General features: G+C 35.8%; 3 protein-coding genes across 5 annotated transcripts; 2 read left to right on the top strand and 1 right to left on the bottom strand.

Moving 5' to 3' along the window:
• Positions 1–3763: 3763 nt before the first annotated feature.
• Positions 3764–10324, top strand: LOC110775236 (uncharacterized). Of its 3 annotated transcripts, none has more exons than XM_056842654.1 (9): positions 3764–4134; positions 5479–5610; positions 5787–5951; positions 6080–7879; positions 7967–8025; positions 8113–8329; positions 8427–8792; positions 9048–9164; positions 9498–10324. In XM_056842654.1, exons 4-9 carry the CDS (start codon positions 6091–6093, stop codon positions 10172–10174), a joined length of 3225 nt encoding a protein of 1074 aa, XP_056698632.1. In that variant the 5' UTR covers positions 3764–4134; positions 5479–5610; positions 5787–5951; positions 6080–6090; the 3' UTR covers positions 10175–10324. The 3 variants fall into 3 exon arrangements, with proteins under 3 accessions (XP_056698632.1, XP_021835533.2, XP_021835532.2); XM_021979840.2 differs by having other exon boundaries at positions 3768–4134; positions 9048–9263; XM_021979841.2 differs by lacking the exon at positions 5787–5951 and having other exon boundaries at positions 3767–4134; positions 9048–9263.
• A 643-nt stretch (positions 10325–10967) lies between these two features.
• Positions 10968–14639, top strand: LOC110775232 (uncharacterized). The gene is made up of 6 exons (XM_021979833.2): positions 10968–11262; positions 12612–12670; positions 12759–12817; positions 12905–13357; positions 13436–13526; positions 14111–14639. Exons 1-6 carry the CDS (start codon positions 11118–11120, stop codon positions 14195–14197), a joined length of 894 nt encoding a protein of 297 aa, XP_021835525.2. The 5' UTR covers positions 10968–11117; the 3' UTR covers positions 14198–14639.
• Positions 14640–15073: 434 nt separating this feature from the next.
• On the bottom strand, positions 15074–20434 carry LOC110775223 (protein REVERSION-TO-ETHYLENE SENSITIVITY1). Its single transcript, XM_021979821.2, has 3 exons — positions 20328–20434; positions 16408–16817; positions 15074–15695 (listed from the first exon to the last, which is right to left on the bottom strand). Exons 2-3 carry the CDS (start codon positions 16702–16704, stop codon positions 15270–15272), a joined length of 723 nt encoding a protein of 240 aa, XP_021835513.1. The 5' UTR covers positions 16705–16817; positions 20328–20434; the 3' UTR covers positions 15074–15269.
• Between the last annotated feature and the right edge of the window lie 768 nt (positions 20435–21202).

Genomic DNA, 21202 nt, shown 5'->3' with positions numbered 1-21202 from the left:
CTACATCCGAATCCGACCCGTGTCGCACACCTTGCTTATGGTGGGTGAGTCTCCCAACAAGAGTTTCTGCATACGGCGAGGCTCGAACCCGAGACCTCCCTTAAGCGACATCAAGCTGCTTACCACTTGAGTCAACTCTATGAAGGTGGGGGATATGACACTATATATTTAATCAAGGAGCGGAGAGGGATATACTAGTAATAGTCAATATCATCAACTATGTGTTTGATCTAGTGGTTAAGACCGATGACTTGTGCATGATAGGTTACGAGTTCGGATTCCCACTCCCCCATTTGTAATTTACGCTATCGCTAGATGTCTAGAACACCTTAGGGGTATGTACTTCAAGCTGTCGGCCTATTTGTAGGACTTTACTAATGTATGAGCAATTTGAGATTGTCAATTAAGATGTATTAAGAACAATAATAGTTGTAGATATAAAGCTTTAAGTAAGATGCATGAATATCAAAGAAACTTGCCCACAAATTGAAGAAGTAACCAAGTAAATTAGCTTGACGTTTATATTGATTAAAGAAGTGAAAGTACATCCATAGTCAATTACTAGTGGAGTACAATTAAGTATATAGTATCTACTTGAAGAGTATCTATTTTAAGCTAGAGAGATGATTACCCTAAATCGAGCGAAAGAGAGTAATATACGGAGTAAGTTTTTGATATGAAGATATATTGCTTCTCATTTTAGTGTCTTTTCTCTATGTATAGAGAAAATCCTGTAGATTCAGGAAGTAAAAAATAACTTCCCTTCTTTTGGAATTTGGATGTTAGCTTATATTGCCCAATTATTATTTTTAACTCATTTTTAAATGTGTATTTCCTAGGATTTTTCCACACTGTGTGATGTGTTGTTGGGTCGGTATTTTGAATCCATTGTTTTCAAAGGTTACACGTTATATCAATTGAATAAAAAATACCTATGTAATGATTGGATAGTATGGAAGCTGTTAAAAGAAAAGTTAATCCTAGCGCTGGTATGGACTATGGAGGTTTATACAAACATGTTAAGAATAACGTAGTTATCCTAAAGGATAGAATATCATATGAGATAGAGTTATGTTATATGATATGAGATAGAAGTCTATAGGACTTAGGAATCATACGAAGTGTAGGACATCTAGTTTGTAACATAAATAGAGACGTATCACGAATAATATGAGACAATAAAATAATATAGTCTTCATAATTTAACAAAACACCATCAAGGCACTCCACTCTCATTGCAATGCATTGTTGCAATAACGGTAAGATGATGATGAAACTAACACAATTACTAAACGTCGAGTTGATGAAAATGCTATGATGTATAAAATAATTAATTGCACATAAAGGGTAAATCATGTAATTTTTCAAAACAATTGATACAACTCAAAAGGACTAAAAAACACAATGGCACACTATAGGAAAACCCAAGTTTTTAAAACAGTAATTGTTGTTTGATCACTTCTATTCTGATGCGGCATTGCTAGATCGTCTGGCTACTTCTTACTTGACTTCTGAATTCTGATGAGCTGATTTTGGTTGACTTGGGCTTCTTCCTTGGGCTCCTTTTTCTTAAATGGATCCGGGTATTTAACTTTTTTCGGGCAATAGGGCTTATTCTTAAAACTCAAAAAGTAATCACTTATCATCAAACAAGAACAGAGAACCCAACATAAACGACATGTTTGTCCCCTCCAAAATAAATCAGGTTGTGAATATTTAACATACGAGCCTTGATCTCTTCTCCTGATCTGATATGATTTATCTAGTTTTTGATTCAAAAGGTCTTGCGCATATAAGGTATATAATAAATTTATTATATGCCAAGATAACTTTTACCTATTTTTTGTGTAATTTTAACCTAGTTTTGATTAACTTTTATATTAGTAAAAAAAAGTTGATAGATAACCATTTTAAAATGGTTAAATGATTAATTTCATACATTACTAGTGATTTTGAAGAAATAAGTTTGACTAAAATGAAAAAAGATTATCACTAAAAAGTAGATAACTTTTACATATATAAGCTTAACTTTTAAGCATTTTGAATTAATTTTTACTCAGATGTACAATATTTATTGTACACGATCTGGTCTTACCTGATTACTTCATATGAGCGTTTTTTTTTGCTTTATCTAATCTGAGATAATATAATAACCAATCAAAATAAGATGAAAAAAACATAATCATAATACATTAATACTCCGTACCCTTAATTTCTGAATTAAGGGTTGGTGTGGGACAACTGTTAATTAGTTGTTGGGTGGGTTTTTTTTTTTTTTTTTTGAGGGAATGTTGCATATGTTGGGCTTGCTTACTTGTTCAGTTTTGTTCAAGAAGTCAAAATCCCTAACCAGTTTGTACTTTTTTTGTGTGTTTGTTGGGCTTCTAATTGTGTTTATAGCTGGACTTGTGATCAAGGTTCTTGACTGGTTGTGTTCTACGGAGTATAAACTATACTCACGAGTCACTAGTCATCATTGTACTCCATAGGCAGCTTTTGACAAAATCTTAACTACTTGATTAAGTGATAAATCCAAGTAAATTTTTACTTCTTCCAAGGAAATCAACATTTTTTAAAGTTGATTTTCTTGGAAAGAGTGAAATTCTTCCTTGGGTTTATAATTTGCCCTTTTATTCCTTGAATTCTATTGGCTCATACGAAGTAACACTTACCACTATTTTGATTTTGGGTGTTGCTAAATGCAGAAAATATTATCTTTGTGCAAAATGTAAAATGACAAAACTACCCAAAAGGAAAATAAATTCACAGTTTCAACTTTCCATCACGACCGTTTGCTTTTTACCAGCCAATCGACCAAATGATTAAAAAGAATAAAAAAAAAAAAACCCGGTGAGATCAGAGATTTAGAGCTGCAAGAATTGAAAGAGAGGACAAAAAGAAAAAGAAAAAGAAAACAATGGGGAGAGAGACCCAAATATTGAAAGCTCTATAATTTCTCAAATTACGTTTAACGGAAATTGAAGAAATCACAGGGTAACTATGGGCCTGCGATTTGCGGAACAATGACAAACCTGTGCTTCGAAAACTCAATTACCCTCTCCCTACCTCATTCTTAAATTAATGATAGAGTATATTTCATTGTTGCGTTTGCATTAGCTTGATTGTTTGTAAATTGGAAAATTTACGGGAGTACAATTTAACCAACCGTTTTCATCTTCGATTAATTAGAGTTGAATTATTTGAAGAATTTGGTTTTTTTTCCATAACGATGTTTAAGCAATTTATCTTATTCAAAATTAGAGATAATTGAATTTTGCAAAAATGGAAGGTGAACAGTACATTTTGGGAGATAAGGAAGGAACTGGTAAGCCGTAACTCCGTAAGCCTGGTAAACGAAATTCTTTTCCTTTTTGTACTTTTTAAAATAAAAATTAGGGGTATAGTCGACTTTTCAAGTTCTGTACAAAGAAAATATTTTCTGCATTTAGAAACTATGATTTAGAGACGGAACGAATATTATGTTTGCATGGGCCACCTAAAAGTATGTGCCCATGTGAATGATACAAGTAATTAAAAACGGAGGAATAACCGAATAACTTTATTTTATTTACTTATTAGTCACCTCACACCTGTGATATAGACTGATTAGAATTTTGCCATTATTTTGAGGTAATCCTACGCTTTCGTATTTTTTTCCACCAACATAACTTCTTCAAAAATCTTGAAATTGGATATTTACGAACTTTTTTTTTAAATTTTTTTTCTTTCTGTTCTTCAAATATTTGCGGAATAAGAAAATCCTTGGAAAGTTTTACCCTTATTTTTTCCCCTCCTTCTAGGTAATATAGTAATTTTTGGATTTCATTGAAAGAAAGTAATTTAGTTTCTCTCCTCAAACTCCAACCCACAGCTTCTCTTCATCTCCTTCCGCCCCCTCCCCCGGCCTCCGCTTTCAATCTCCAGAACTGGTTGACGGAGGACTTCAAATTACCGCCGCCTCTTAAACCCTAACTACTCTCCTCCCACAAAACCACCATCTTCTAGTTGTGTCACCACCTCTAGTCGCCGCCGCCGCCTCTGCCATTGTGGATGAAAAACATTGAGGTTTCAATTTGGGAGACTTCCAACCATCTCTCCTTTTCTGCCGCTTCTATTCACGGTGTTGACAACAGTGTATAGCTTCTTTTCTCCATGCATTTTCATCACTTGTCTATTTTTATCATTTTTTTTTTGGGAATTTTCTGTTGATTTTATTTGTGTTTGTAGATCTATAAAATGGTTACAACTTACAACATTCTGTTTGCCTGATATGATGTTTCAAGTGATGAAATGTTGGTAAATTTATTTTGTTGGTTTTATTTGTTTTGGTGTTGTTTTTATGTCTAATTAGACTATACGGCTATACCTAGTTCATAATTGTGGTGGTAATGTGGTAATTCTATTGTGTATTAGAACAATTCGTGGACTATGGACAAGGGTGCACCATGAGCATGGTAATGCTAGAAATGCTAAAACTTAATGAGTACCTCTGTGCATAGTGTCAGTTAATTAGGTTACTTCAAACTCTTCATTGGATATTTGACACTCGAACATGTTTTTGACACTTACACACTTCAATTTGGAACCAAAATCATGCAAACATTTCATGAACTTGTATGACTGACACTGTGTCTGTTTCTCTGTAGCATAATTTGTTGATCTTTCTTGTTGGGATATCGTAAAATAACTACTTTCCAATGATAATGTGTTAGCTCATTTCACTTTTTACTCCAACTCTTTATTTCACCTCAATACCCATAACTGAACTGAAGTACGACACTCAGACACTACATTTTGGACCAAAAGCATGCAAATTATACCGATGTTAAGTTATTTCGATTGAATTATATGTTTACTTTCTCTAATCTATTTGTTAAAGTACGTATCAATGGGCTATGTCGCAAGTATTTTGAAATGGTGGAAGTACATACTACTACCTCCATTTTCCTTGGTTCTACTCACTTTCCGTTTTAATCCGTTTTTCTCAGGTTTACCTTTTCCCGTTTATGTCTTTTTATTCATATTTTATCATTTCTCACCACATTTTATGATACCCCATTATATTTAATATTTCTCTCACTCTATATCTCTCCTTCAGAACAAAAACACCCACATAAATGGTACACTTCTTATTTCTCAATGGTTACTGGTGCTACAATATCTTGAGTAGTACTTAGGAAAACTGAGGTAGTAATAAATATTTTAAATTTTATTCACAACTTATTATTGTATCAATTATGATATTATTATTCATTCAACCATTGAGTCCCAAATAATATTCATCAATTTCAGTAAGTTTTAAAAAATTATTAATCTCTTATTTTGCGGCAACTAGTTATAGTTTCCATACATAGCCTGAGGTTTCTTAATGAGGAGGACTACTTCTTCCCTAGGTGGTTTTTTCTCAATAAATGATGGTGTATATAACTACTTTTAGCTCAGGAAAATGATTTTTGTATACAATTTTGTACTATGCAGATTGAAGTTCTGTTCTACATCCAAGGAGCTTTTCTATTTAATGTCTGACTACGAGGCCTGCTTTTCTCTTGATGATGGTCCACTTGTTGGATTTTATTTGTTTAAAAATTACAGATTGGTTTCACCTTCAAGGTATATCATGTTTATTCTATTCTGATTTCCTTTAAGAAACCAAAAGGGAAAAATCTATGCTTCTATTTTCTCAAAAAATTGACATCCTTATGCTTCGAAATGTAGCTGGGATGCATTGAGATTTTTTAGAATTTAGTCTTGAATAAATCTTATCTTAGAGTGTGTCTTATGACTAGGTCTTGCACCACTCTTGCTTGTACAACTAAGGGAAAAGCGAACCCAAGGATGTTTCCTGAATTGAGAGACTGATGCTGTTTTATGTGTTATTCCTAAAGCATATAGTGTGCAGGCTCTTGTAACAGTTTCTGTTGTAAATGCTGGTGAATGCTACCCTTCGTTTGGTGAGTCCCTCATTCAGGAAACATTTCGCAAACTTTTCTGCCATATATACCAGTATTTCTTTCCCTGCAGCGCAGAAATGCGTTCCGTGTTATCATGCTAAGTTGACCTATTCACCATGAACTTTCAGGAAAATAAATAATGTCTGATCTCGAGAAGACTAATAAGATTTGGAGTCCGAAGCCTGTTGAATACGAGGACTCTGAGGCTGCAAAGCTTTGTGCGGTTCTTCATGATTGCAAACATTCCGTTGAGGATTCTGTGCAACAGACCATCAGGACAAAGAAACTACAATATGGAAAATTCAAGGGTCAAGATGGGAATTATGTTAGGCTTGGCCCTTGTTTCAAACCTGAAAAACTTGATAAAGTACTCAAATCGCTGAAGGAGTGTTTTCCTACTGAATTTACAAAGTCGCCCTTTCTGAATGAGCCGGAGAAGCTAAAGTGTGATTGGGTGAAAACCTCGGGCAAGCCAGTCAATGGTTGGACATCTACCATTGACACTCAACAGTGGTTCACTCGACTTTCTAGCAAGCACGATAAGTGGAGGAAACTGCGTATTTACGAGTTTCTTAGGCTCTCAACATATCCCGCTTTGCCATTCTACGGTGCTATGACTCTAGGATTGCTTTGTTGTTGGAATCCCTGCCTCAATGTGTTCGTCACTGGCCAGGGTTTCAAAACCATCACCCTTGAAGACATAGCTTTTCTTACTGGATTGTCTCCTATTGGTGTAGACCTCCCCACTCAAAGTTTAATAGATGGAGCTCTTGACATGGAGAAGACTACGCCATGGAAGAATAAAACAAACATGTCATATAGCTCCATTGTGGATTACTATAACCCTGATAAAAGTAAATCCCTCTCAGATGAAATCTCTAGGAAAGAAGAGGTATTGTTTATCAACCTTGCTTTTTGTAAACTGCTGATGTTTCCATCTTGCAATGTCAATAAAACTTTCTTGAAGCTAGCAGCAAACATTGAAGCTTCAGGACTGGACCCAAAAAGAACTGAATCCTTGTGTCTTGCCCCTCTTTTCCTGGGACAAGTGTATCGATGCCTTTATCGACTTCGAACCCATGAGAAGCTTTCTACTGCTGGTGGCCCTATATGGGTCATATCTATGTGGGGACTTTTTTACTTTCCTCGTCTTGTTGAACATAAAGACGACGAAGAGCTAAAAGCAGACTTTGACAAGCCTTCAGTTCTTCCTGTCAAAGAATGTTGTTGCTATGGGGAGTTGGCTATTCATACAAATTCTCCAGTGGTACATCTAGCGTTTGAAGAAGTCTTAAGGGGACTTCTGTTCCCCACCAGGGAGGCAAGTCAATCTGATTGGCACCCTTTTTCTGGTGAGGATGAAATGGATATTCCATCAGAAGGAAAAATTAGGGAGGATACATCAGGGCATTGGATGAAGGAAGCTGCCCCAGTTTGGCTCGTAGAGATTTCTTGCATGAGGATCCGTGAAGGGGATGAATCACATTGGTCCTCTATTTTGGTTTCTCGAGACCTTATCTGCCTCGAACCACAGGCCATTGGCGTTGAAGCTTATAATCCTAACCTCGTGGCTCGTCAATTTGGGATGACTCAAGGCCTGGGAATCCCCTACTATAAGACTTTGAATCGTCCTTGGGGAACCAGACTCAATCTTTTGGACATGGCCTTGAAATCAGTTGACAACAAGCATTCCTTCACCGAGACATGGCTGAAGTCTTTACCTACCTATGAGGTAAGGTATCTTCATATCACCCCTTGGTTTAGACGGGCCGAGATAGATTCAGGTTATGAGCTTTGGTGGATTGATTTTCTCAAGAGATGTCAACCGTCATGGCTTGAAGCCTTTGCCACTCTTATTCGAAACATCCACGGTCCTCTAATGATGTATTCTCCATCAATTGCCCAGAATTCTTTGAATCCAAGGAAAAGTAATTTTCTCTTACCCTTCTTATTCTTGTGTTTTTCAAATATTTAGTTTTCTGGTCCTCTTTAACCTTAGTTTATATTACTATTAGAAAAACACAGCAGAGCTCGAATCGCTGTTTTTCCTGGTCAGACAAAAGCTTTGATAGAGGTATGGTATAGTAAGATCTCTTCTTACACCCCTGTGTATCTGTTTCCTTTATGATACTGATGCAGATATCTATGTACTTCCTTTTAGATAGAGAAATGTGCTCAAACATCATCTCCTGCTAAGAGGGAACTGAAAAGAAAGAGTGAAAGGATCATGGCCGCTTCTACTTCCCGGCCTTCAAAGAAGGCTGTTGTTGAAGAGTCCAAGGAATGTGATGATAATACTCCCCTCAAAATATTGAGGAGGCGGCATTCTACTCCATCTTTCCACCGTGCCCTCAGGACTGTAAGAAAGAAAAGGAAATGTAGGCCTTAGCTTCATCGCAATATTTCTTTAAATTAATTATATCTGAATATTCCATATTAAAGTTGTAAGAAGTAACTCATTTCTCTTTGGTACAGACAATTTTCAACCAGTAGCTTCAAGGACTTCGAGTATTGTGCTGGCCTGTTCGAATAATCCGAAACAAATACACATCAAAGAACCCTCCCAGAAGACCGGGCCTGATATTTATAATGTTTCCTTGAACGTTCTCAAGGTTCTTGAGAAAGAAAAAGAGGAAGCAACCACCCCTGGCATAGAGCGTGATACTTCCCATGCTACTCAAAGTATTCCGGAAAGCTTGAGGAAAATAATCAATGAAGAATTAGCATTAGAAACTGCAGGTTCTGAACCTGAGGACTCTCTTGAGCCACCTCATCAGATGGTTCTTGGAATGGGTTCTGCTAATCTCAAGGAGACATCTTCTGTTCTTTCAATGGACCAAAGTACCTTCTATTATACCCTCTTTCTTTCCTCTTTTACTACACTTCATGATTTCATACTTACTCTCAATGTTGCGCATATTAAATGTCCAAAAGGTGTAGTTATTTTCTGTAAAATGGTAAAAACCAGGGAATTCATACTTAAAGTAATCCTTAAGCATTGAAAGTAAGAAACAACATAAGTATTTTTTTTTGTTTTTTTTATGGAATATTTGTTTGTTGCAACACCCTTTATTCATTGATCTTCACACTTGCCAGTTTTAGACAAGGTGATTTTGGAACCCCAAGAAGCTGACCTTACTAGAATCTCTCCTCCTCAAGCGGAAGATCATCCATCAATACAAATGGAGCCCACGGAAGGTTCTGGGACAAGAGGTACAACTACTTCAGACATCTCTCAATCTGTTATTGATGATGGCTCCCCCACATTCTCGGAGGTACTCGAGTCTGTGGAGCTACCTTTGAGCTCAAAAGGTATTTATATGAAGCTATAGAAATAATAGAGTTGTGAATTTTTTTCCCATTGTTTTAGTCCTTAAAACCAATCTTAAATAAAAACAGGATTAGAAACAAACATCCTGAATTCACTCTGCCTCCAATTAAATGAAAGTAGGTTTTGGGTATTTACATTTCTTTTTATTATTGGTAATTTGGTATTTGAGAACTTTACCCTAATTCCTGTTTGTTTTCTTCTTCTTTCGTTGTTAGGGGTCTGTTACACCCCTGAAAAGGCGCTTGCAGAGGTAAATTCACTCGTGTCTCTCATCGAGGATACCCTTCGTCCTGCTTCTATTTCATCAGCATTCGACATTGAGAAAGAAAATGCAGAGAAGATCCTCAATGTATTGCAAAGCAACATGGAGAACCTCACAGCATATGCTGACCTGGCAGATCAGATTCATAAACTATCTGTAGTATCCCCTCCGCAGTTTAAGCCTAATTTAGCTCACTTCCGGAACGTTTTCTTATCCCTTCAACATCAGCTGCAAGATATTAACAAGGATGGAGTCAGGTTGACCTACGATTCAGACACCCTTCGTGATTTGAGTATCATCGCCAAAGATCTTCGAGATCGTATTCAGAATAGTCGAGAAAGAATAGACCAAATTCAAGCAGAATGTAGTGAATATGATAAGGAGATTGAAGAAATGGAGGCAAAACTTCAAAATCTGAAGCAACAACGAGCCAGTAAGCAACAAGAGCTAAACAAGGAACAGCATAAATTTGATGACTTTTCGTTGACTTGGTCAGTAACTATTCCTTCTCTTCAAAAGCAGACTAAAATCATGGTTACTGCTCAACAAACAAAGGCAGAACGAGAGTCTGCTCTCAAAACTGTCAAGGCCAATGTCCATAGTTTTCTCGAGCTTTTAAGAACGATGTAATTTATCTCATTAGCAATCAAAATAGGAGCTATTTTTCTGTAATCTTGTATTGTTCGCAAAGTTGTCCCATTTGTGGATGCGCGATAATGTATGCTAGTTTGTGTTATTAATTTATTATTAGTTCAGATCTTAAATATTGATCTTTCTTCAGGCTTTAACCTCCCATAAGTTTTTTACTATGTTAGTTTCTGCACTTATCTTAACCATCTTTAAGCTAACGACTTCAAGTCATGATTGTTGGAGTAGACAGGTAGAATACAAAACAAAAGGTACCTATACTATATCCGTTCTTGTTCTTTACGCTTTGGAATATGTGTCAAAAGTATGAAAACTTTGATCGGAAATTCTCAATATTATATACATCAAAACGTTAAAAATAGATTTTGTTAGATGAGTCTCAGTATGTATTTCAAAAAATTAAAATATTGATATAAAATATCATGCACACATATTGTTCATAAACACTAACGGAAATGAGGTGAACCGAACATGGTTGACGTGGCTAGTAATGAGAGACGATGAGTCATAACTCCTAAATCTAATGACTAATGTTGTTAATGTAGGATTGTTGAACACGAGCTCTGCTCAGTCAATCTCCATGATTGACAAGTGAAACATATCAACGGATATCTTCGTAAATAAATTGTCAAAATATATACAATTTGCATATTTAAACATACAATCTCTTTTTATATTAAAATTATTTCCTTTTATTTTTATTTTTAAAAAATATCAAATACTCCGTATATTATTTGTATTATTTTTTATTATAATTAGTACAATTGTTTTGAAATTTCTCGTCGAACACGGCCAGCGTGGTTATGGAAAACAAATTATTCCCCGCATCAATCTAACGCTATCAATTTTCTGGGAATCCCTTTCTCCCTCTTTCCTCTCTGTATTTACTTGTATAGTTGTATGCGTGCTTGTTAAACAGGTTTTAATGGCGGACAAACCAAGTAGAGCTTTAGTGCTCTATGGCTATGGCTTAGCGCCTTACATCACCCCCTTTCACTCCCACATTCACGCTCTTGCATCCAGAAGTTCCTGCGGCTTCTTAGCGATTGATGATTCCTCCCCTACTCCAGGTTTATACCCTCGTCATTTTTTCACATCATCCTTTCAACTTTCTGTATTTTCGATTCGATTTCTCAAATACCCAGAATCATAATTCGATAATTGATCATTTCTTTTGTTTAATTCAATGCATATTCATCAAAATCAGTGACTTTTCTTTCTGGGTTTTGTTTGATTAATCAACAAATGATCTTTAGAAATGACTTTTGTGATATATTTATAGGGTTTCTTCAAAATTTTGCATGATTTGAAGTTGTTAATTGTTTTGTTCCGGTGATTTTGTAATGTCAAAGAAGCTGGAAGTCATTTATTCATTTACTACTTGAGTTGGATGTTATGCTTGCTAATTTAAGGAATTACTATCAAGAGATCATTATTCATCACCAATCAGTTAGTGATTCATGTTCAATGTTACCTTTCCCTGTAATTTGTAACGCCTTCACTGGTTTTGGTCAGTAGATGAAAGCATAAGTATAGGATTAATTTCGAATTCAAGGCTTTCTAATGATTGTTCCGCTTTGATGATAGAGTTCCAATTGTTACTTTTCTGCAATGAGCTTAACCATAGAGCATTTAAGGCTCAATGAAGTTGGATAGGATGACTTGCGACCCTTGTATTCTCTTTGGTCTTTTCCTGCAACTATCTTCAATCGAAGCTTATATCTTCTCTGGTTTCCTTGCCCGCGTTGTCCTTTTTTTCTCTGAGTACTATGTTGGGGATAAATCTCTTTATATGCATACCGATGACCAACTCAACCAAAAGCTTAAACTAATGGTTGAAGCCCCAAGATTAACTCTTTCACGCCCCCTCACATGAAAGCCCCTTTGGGCTTGAAGTGTGGTTGCAACATGGGCCTCCCCATATCCAGCGCTAAATATTCCACTTTGAAAGGAGGGGGATGAGATGTGAACCCGTGATTTGTGTCACGCTCTGATACCACGTGAGAGGACCAACACTGCCAAAAATTTACGTTGATGGTTGAAGCCCCTAGATTAGTTTTAAACTAATCTCATACTAATCGACTATTTGTAGGGTTCCTGTCTGTACAAATCAATCAAGATATACTTAAGGTAACATTATACAAATATTTTAGGTGGATGAATGTATAGCGAACATGAAATCCCATCACCCACCTCCTTATGGGATGTGTTTGGATTTTTTAATTTTTTTTTCTTTCCATTTTCTGAATTTCCTGTAGTTTTTCTTTTTTCAATAGTAGTAAATTCTTGTCTGGTTTACTAAATTAATCTTAAGTGTGATTTCTGTAGTAGTATGAAACGCTTTTTCTTTCTCCTTTGAAATCGAAAGAGGGCTCGTTTATGTAGAGTTCCTTACATTATTACCTGTCTTCTATTGCAGAATTTGCAGATGACAAGCTAATCAGAGAACTGGCAGAGCTACTGGATGCAAATGAAGCTGTAAGCATCACTATTTGTGGAATTGTGGATTCAAGCTTTTGTTTCTGTATAAGATCTCGACATGTTTACTTTTACTTTTTGGGTTCAGGTTGAAAAGAAGGATTTTGGATCAGAAGCTTTGAAGAAACTCCCAAACTTAAATGAAAGGTAGGAATGGTTGTACTTGTCACGAAACTATAAGAGAACAATGATTTTTGATGTAAGCATGTAAAACCTGAGTGGTTTTCCTGACAGGTTCATGGGAATGAGAGCTGCTATAATCTCTAGCAGTCCGACTGTCAAATGCTTTGGTGAGAAGCTTGGTTTCACTAACCTGGAATTTAAATCAGCTGATTTTGCAGCTGAAGAGTTGCTAAAAATGCTTGGATTTCAAGATGGGAAAACAGTTGATGACCATTTTGATCTAGTCTTTGTGCATATTGGATCACTTGTGGGGGAAGAAGGTGCACAAAATGATATTGACTATGTAAACAGTTTGGTTGGGACGATATTGCAATTAGCCCAACATGGGTCAGAAATTGCATCCCGTTTGCATTTAACACTTATCATGAGCTATGGAGCTGTCACAGTAGATGATCCGAACTTATCATTGTTGTCCTTGCATGATGAAAACGACTCTGACCTTCAGTCCCTTTTCCCTCGTCAAAGCTATACTCTGAAAGGAGCAAATCCAAGAAATGGAATTAGGTACTAAAACTGTTGATTCCCTTTTATTCACATCTTCACATTGAACTACTTCATGGATTACAATTTTGTTTTTCACAGGCACCATAGCCCGATTCTAATAGCACAATGGCAGGATGCTGTAACTCGTAAGGATATGGCGCAAGAGTTTTCTTTCAGTGAATTCAAAGAGGTATGTCTATTATGTTGCATATTAAAATAATAAAATGATAATGTTGCTATAAGAATTTAGGTAGAATGGACTTATCGCGATGATGCAAACAATAGGATGAACATATAATGAACAATTGTTGCGCCGTGGGATCTGTCCTAAAAGACGATTCCGCACTACTTCCCGATGCAAAAGCGGTCGCTCAGGATCAACATCAACACAAAGAGTATTTTTTGAGAGGAAGATGAATGTGTATGATTGTTTTGTGTATCTTTTTGCTGAACAAAACCTTGATTAAGTAAGTAATCAAGCTTTTTGGAAAATGAATAGTCAGAAGAGGCCCACAACCTCGCACATCCCTAGGCTCGAGCCCAAACCCGACCAACCTACACACACGTATGAGTGTGTCCACCAAGCCTCACTATTTCTTTCTTAAACAAGAGGCGTATCCATACCCCTAATATATAAAAATAGCAATTGTTTGGTATTCTACCAATGTGGGACATTTCTCGCTTTACATATTATACAAGATTTATCATAAAGGGTAATTTTTGTCACAATTTTTTGGTCTGAATAATGTGACTTAATTTCTGCTATATTTTCAGAACTGTGGAAACCTTGCAATAGCAGCTGATAGATTTTTACATGAGATAGCCTTTAAGCTATGGAAGGCACCGAAATATGGAGCATAGAATGCGAGATGGAGCTCTACTGCATATGACATGGGACTCTGGAGCTATACTAACAAGAATGCAGTGAAGTTTAGTCTGGTCTGAATGCTGATTTCTTGTCTAACATCATCACTCAACAGTCAACAGCTTCAGACTGACAATCCTGGAAACGCGAAGCTAGTGTTCTGAGATGGGAGTGAAACAGAGAATTGTTGCATCAACTACTTTAAAACAGATCTCCTGTAATAGGCTAACCACCTGTAGGAGTTTTGACTTGTTATTTTGTCTTCGGGTGTATTGTAGCCAAAATCCAGATTATAGAGTCACTGGAATGCTATAAAAGACTCGGATACTGTCTTGCATTTGCAATAAGCTGTGTGAAATTAAACGAAGAGGATACTACGTATGAAAAGAGTGTTGTACCCTTCTAAATTTTACTTGGAAATCTTAAGGGCCTGTTCGATATCGTTTTTATTTTCAGTTTTCAATTTTTTTATAAAACTAAAAACTAAAATGTGATAACAACAAAAACAACAAAGTAGTTTTCAGGATTTTGTTGTCAGTTTTCAAAATCAACATGATTATTATATGTATGACTATTTTTCAGTTCATGATTCAATCTAAATCATACTCATATGACTTTTAAAAACAGAAAACTGAAAACTAGGCATGATACCGAATAGGCCATTAATTTGTCACAAGCGTTGCATTCGTTTTCTATTGTAGAACGTTGACGTGGCAAAGTCGTAATATGTTGGTTTCTGTCGAGCAATCTAAAGTGAAAGCATTTCTGCACGCCCGGTTGTTACAATTTTGTTCAGTCACTCCACATTTCCTATGACATATTGTGTTTCTCCCTGAAGAGGGATCCATGAAGCAAACAGACCTCGAGAACCATAACAGAAAAACATGACATACGAATTTTGAAATAATTCTATAAATATACACTTCATTCCTCCTAAAAACAACCATCCAAACCAAGCATGCACAAAATTCGAGTTTGAACGTAACCTCTAAATATACACTTCACTGTATCATTCTGCCATCTTCAACTTACAGAAGTTAGAATTTTTATTACAATTTGGCCATGCATCTAACAGTCTAGTATGTTCTTGATAAAATAGGTTCCAACCACAAACCAAGCAAGAAGCATAAAAGAAAAAGATAACAGGGCAATCAAGAAGAGCCACCCAACCATGTAAATTCCAAGGCAAACCACCACCACAAAAGGCAGGAAAGATCGAAGGACAGACTTCACATCCACCCATCGCCCCTTACACAGTACAAGTGCAGCAATGTTAATCATATTCCAGCTCATTGACCCACCGCAACATAGGCGGTTGAGACAGTTGGCCACAAACGAGTGGCAGTTACACGTGAAGAGATTGTATGATTTATTCTCGTAGTGACGCATACTTGATTCTAGACCGTCATCCCAAGATATAGCAGTCCCAAACTCGTGATGCTTGTAGCGATGCTGCTCGCACTTGTGCCCAGATAGATTCGCAGGAAAGCAACACTGTAGAAATAAGGTTAACGGAAAAGTTAACAAAATTGACGGAAAATTGTCATTAAGGGTATTCGGTGCATTTTTACAAGTTCTCAGGGGTATTTGGTGCATTTCTGAAAAGTTGAGGATATTTCGTGCATTTCTTTAAACCTCAGGGGCATTTCATGAAAAACCGATATATTTCAAGCGAAAAGTCACATTTCATAAAATAAATGACACTAGAAAATTCATGGAAAGTATTTACCAACATGCTTTGATATATTTTAGATGTTATATCACTACAAGCAAGGAAACTCCTACAATTTTGAAGCAACATAATGTGTTGTATATTTGTAGCAGATCATTGTTTGAGATAAAGCTTTTGACTAAAAACACTATAAAATTAAATTTTACTCTCTCATCTCATTTGACTTGCCCCATTTGACTGTTTTTGGGAGTGCTTTTAGGGCCAAGTAAAATGAGACGGAGGAAGTATGAAACTAAAAACAAGTGGCGTAGAAAACAACCAGGCATAAGTGTTCTCTAAGCTGTTAACAAACAAGTATCATTTCAACAAAACTATAAACCAGAATTCTCAATAGTTTTAATGATCGAGGAGTTCCCATTATCAAACAGTCAACATCTATCAATAATTCAATATGCAGAAGAATCCAACACTAATTTGCAGAAGAGTCAGATTAAAAAAACACCATGCTAAATTCAAAGTGACTAGCAGGAATACCTGTCTTCTGTCAAGTTGGTAGTATCTGGCGACTGCACCAAATGCAAAATCATTTACATTTACAAGATTAGACCCAGAAAAATCTAGAATAGAGCCATCTTCCCGACATATGCCAACATGTCCAATAAAAGGTGCCAGCCACGAGACAACTGGAAGTGGAGTCCAAACTAAACAGCATGGAAACTTCGACTTTTCTGGATCAATAACATTAAGAGGCCAAAGCTCATCTAACATGTTTATAGTGTCATTATTGCTACCTGCCTCTAAACCCATTCCAGAAAGTGTTGCAGGTATCATTAGTCTTTCTTAGATGCTTTGAGATGTATAACATATCAGATATTGATTTCAGGAAATTTTCATCAATCCCAATTTTGATCAGCATTCCCACACGCACATTCCAGTACGGATACCTGAAAAAAGAAATCAGGGGATGAGAGATAGAAAGTACATATTTTTTGCTGACAGGCCAACAAATAGAAGCAATATCTCTAGAATATTTGCAAAAGTTATGGCCTCGTAGAGTAGGTCTCTAATACAGGACATTTTTAGCCTCGAAAAACCCCAGCGTCAACCGATTATATCCAACATGCAAAACTCAAACTGAAAGAGTAATACAAAAGGTGAAACGGTCGGTTTGGACCAGATTCTTGGTAAAACCAACGCCGTACACATTTCTGGGAAGGGACTAAAAGAGCGACAAGTTATCTGTTCAAAGCCTTACGCATTGCAAAGCCATGATTAGCGAATACTTCGTATAACGTTTCAATTTGGTGGCAAGGCGATAACTTATTCTTCCTCAGCGCCATTGCACAACACTCTCAAGCTATGTTACTCGGACTTGGGTATGGATGGACACTCCTACACTTCATTTTGGTCTAAAGTCATGGAAAATTTTCACAATTTATCCGAGTTGGACACCCGTGTCCGACACTAGTACCTGAGTCCTACTAACATCTCTCACGTCTCAAGGTAAATGATAGAGAAAACAAGGGTGAAAACATGCACGATTATTTTCCTTGCTCTCCACCAGTATTTGAGAAGTGACAGGTAAGTAAAAGCATAAATTGAGTTGGAAAAGGACTTTGCCTATTTAGGAAAAACCACTACACTTTTGAGGGAGCAATGGTAAGCCGTAAGATACTAAATCTACTATGAAGGTTCGGTACGTCGTCGCCATTTGGTAAGAGCTGAAGAAGCACAATGCCACCTTAATTTATTACAATACAAACGAATCTAGTAATTTAGAAGCTATGTTGATATTTGATATTCAATTTTCGTGCATTGAGTATTTGAGTAGATATGATACATTGAAAAAAAAAATGTATTAGTGAGGAATTTTTCAATGCAGTATTTACCGCTGCCAAGGCAGATACTGATAAACAATATATTTTCTAGCAAACTAAAATTGTCTTGGCAACAGTGAATATTGCCTTGGAAAAATCATCGCTAATAGCTTTTGTTATAATGCATGTTTCCCACATCATTTTCATGCAAACAACTCAAATCCTGAATCTCTAACACATATGGATAGGCCATGCATCAAAATATTCCTTAAGGGCCAATAGGAGAATAGTATATTATATCTTTGATACTCTTAGTGTATATCTACCCTTTTGGGAGGTCCTAGAGGTACATTTGGCGTATCATAATTTAGGTAGCGATTAGTGGTAGATATAGCATATAAATAGCGTTAAGCATGTTAGCATTTTAAAGTTAGCCGGTAACGTTTTTTTCAAATTGTAGTTAATTTTGAAACAAGATATATGACTAATGGCTTTATTATTGAATTTAGCAATCAAAAACTTTTCCCAAACACTAATATTATCAACAACTGCTTCGACACCTAATATTTACCCTCTGCTAGTTGACACGCTACCACTAGTTTTGCCGAACATGGCCTAAAAAAAGAAAGAGGGAAGTCAAAAAACAAAGGGGTGACTAGGAGGGAGCTTCGTCGGCTATTGCATGTTTTCCTCCTTAACTCTAAGGGACACAAAATTTCCCTCCCGGTCTTTCCGCCTTTTACTTTGGCTTCCCTCTTCCTTTTGGTGGGATTTGTGCCAAACCGAGTGTACCTTTAGTATCTGAACTTATTTTAATTATGAAATATATACTTGGATAGCTCTTATATCTTATTTTCCCTGATATAAGTGGAAATAAAGTGAATAGAATAAGACTTAGTATCCAACATTGATAAAAGAAGAGAGTGATATTTAATTTAGAAGGCTAAGCTCTTAATACTAGACGATATTAGGTAACTTCCTTTTTTCTTTTTCAAGTTCCTAACTTCCTAATATCACAATATTACATTAATATTATTTTGAACTCTCTCAATACATTTCACAATTCAAATAAAATATCGTTCTAAACTCCTTATTAATGACTTTGCTAATTGCAAGTCATTCTAATCTTCATTCACGAATTCACCTTAAAAAAAATTAACAACATTCTAATGTTTCTTATACTCCTACATTTAGGAATTACTAATAGATCAACAAACTTCATTAGATTCCATACGCATATTCTTCAATTCACACTAAACCCTACCTAATATATTCATCCGCCAACAAAAAAGAATAAAAACCCCGCCCAAACAAGAGGATTCTTAATTTCTTATACAACAGTTGAACCAAGACTATTTATTTTGCTCATTTGTTAATTAGAAAGGCAAATAAGCAGATGAGCAAAAAAAAGGTCTTGGATCTACCTTGCAAGGTACAACCAAAATTTAATTCCATGGCTAATTGAATTGCTTGGTTTTCGGGAAAACAAAAAAAGAACTTAAAAAAAAAATCAAAATTTAAAGGTTTAAGAACTTAAATTAAATACCACATGTACACATAATCTGCAATGTCATGAACACTTAACATGCATATAAACCGAGAAGAATAAAAGAAGAGGGTTCCACGGTTCCACCAAATGCCTTTGAGGATGAAACTTGATCACAAGAGGGGTACCTTTCAATGTCATCTAGGTCAACTTAGCATCCATTCGGCTTGGCTAGTCCTTAAAGGTTCGGTACTTAAACACCGGGGGAAGGTTTGTGATATAAGTTTTAACCAAATTTCACCTTGGTAGTTGTTAAGTGCGCCTTGAAATGTAGGAAGTTTACAAAAGCATCTTTCGGTTATGTTAACTTTCCTTGCTTCCTATTTTTACGGCTTGCTCATGACTGCTACTAGTTATTTCATGGGGAATAATTTAGGCTTTTATTAAGGTTTCCTTATGTTATAAAAGAAACCATAAGATGATCACCAAGATTAAGCCTTTTTGTAAAGACTTCTTGTAATCCTCTTGTTGCTAAGAAAAGCTATGAATCCCCCAACCATGGAATATGGACTAGGTGACTGAACCAAGTAAATCCTTGTGTCTTTTACTTCTCAATTCTCATCTTCATTGTTTTTCTCATTGTATTTTACTGTTGACTAATGTTCGGCACTAATCAAATACGAAACACCACCTATTCATAACAAATTAACAATATTCCTTCGAATAACATTGCTTCTAAAACCAGAGCACAATCCATAAAGGTCTTCAATTAATGTGATTTGAGCCAAATTTATGGTTTCGGATTTCAGCCATCAACAATAAAACAAAGAAGTATTTTTTGTAATTTCTTCCTTATATTATCTTTCATTTGGGAGTTCCTTAATCAATCAACAAACTCTATTATCAATTCACACCAAACCCTATTGGCCCATATATTTATAATTCATTTTTCAACAAAGAATCGAAACCCCAGCAAACAAAAAACGAGGGTTAAAATTGCAGCTAAGAGAGAATCCAAACCAGAAAAGAACCCAAATCAAATTAATTCAATCTCAACAAAAACTTAACCAAAAAAGAACAAATTAACAGCAAAGAAGACCATAAATCAAACAAAAAACAATTTCAAAAACAAAATTAAAGAGAAATATTACCGAATAGAAGGGCATTGAAGGAAGAAAGGATCAGAAAATGTGTCTCGTTTTCCAGCTAATGAAGTAGTTGTTGTCTTTGGGTCTGCTTCTCATGTTGCAAAAACCACCTGCTTAACCAACACCCACTTTTCCTTTTATTTCCAAAGATTTGTTCATCATTCCCAAATCAACATTATAAAAAGGAAAATTAATTAAAAATATCAAAAAAGGGGTGATTTTCTTCATAGAGGAAATAGATTGCGAGTTGGAAAAATGGAAAGGTGCATGAACCTCGTTTTTCTTTTTCCTTTTACTTTAAAAAGTTTGGTTGGTGGGTCCCATTAGTTTTAATTTATTTAGGAGGGGGTGGTGGATCATGTGTTCACGAGTCCACTAATCATTTTATGGGAAAGAGATTATGGGTTGTCGATTTACGTTTAAACTAGCTTATGGGCCTGTTCGGACAATTATATAGTGGTTGTTCAGTTGTCTTTTAAAGTGCTAATTTTGTTGAGGGATTGTTACTTTAGTGAGTTAAAAGTTGAAAAAACATACAAATTAGATGGTGGATTAATATCGAGTGTTAAAGAAGAAGCTAAGATGGGGTGGAAGAGGTTATATGAATTAAATGGTGAATTGATGTCGAATGAGTAAGATGAATTGTGGTGTTAAAGCTGTAAAATAATTCGGATAACAAACAACAAAAGAAAAAAAAAATTAATGGTGGAAAGATGTGATGACACATGTCATCTAATAATCTATAGCCTTCCTAGGTATAGATACGCACCTCAAGATTAGATTAATATTTTTTATTTTTATTTTTATTTTTATTTTTGATATTGATAGCAAAGAAGACGCACACTATATGGGTAGAAATGTTATACTTAGAAGTTTTC

The sequence above is a fragment of the Spinacia oleracea genome, chromosome 1, assembly GCF_020520425.1.
Source record: "Spinacia oleracea cultivar Varoflay chromosome 1, BTI_SOV_V1, whole genome shotgun sequence".
In the NCBI taxonomy this organism is placed as follows: domain Eukaryota; kingdom Viridiplantae; phylum Streptophyta; class Magnoliopsida; order Caryophyllales; family Amaranthaceae; genus Spinacia; species Spinacia oleracea.
Note: the sequence above shows the minus strand (reverse complement) of the source record. Positions and strands in the feature narration are given on the sequence as shown.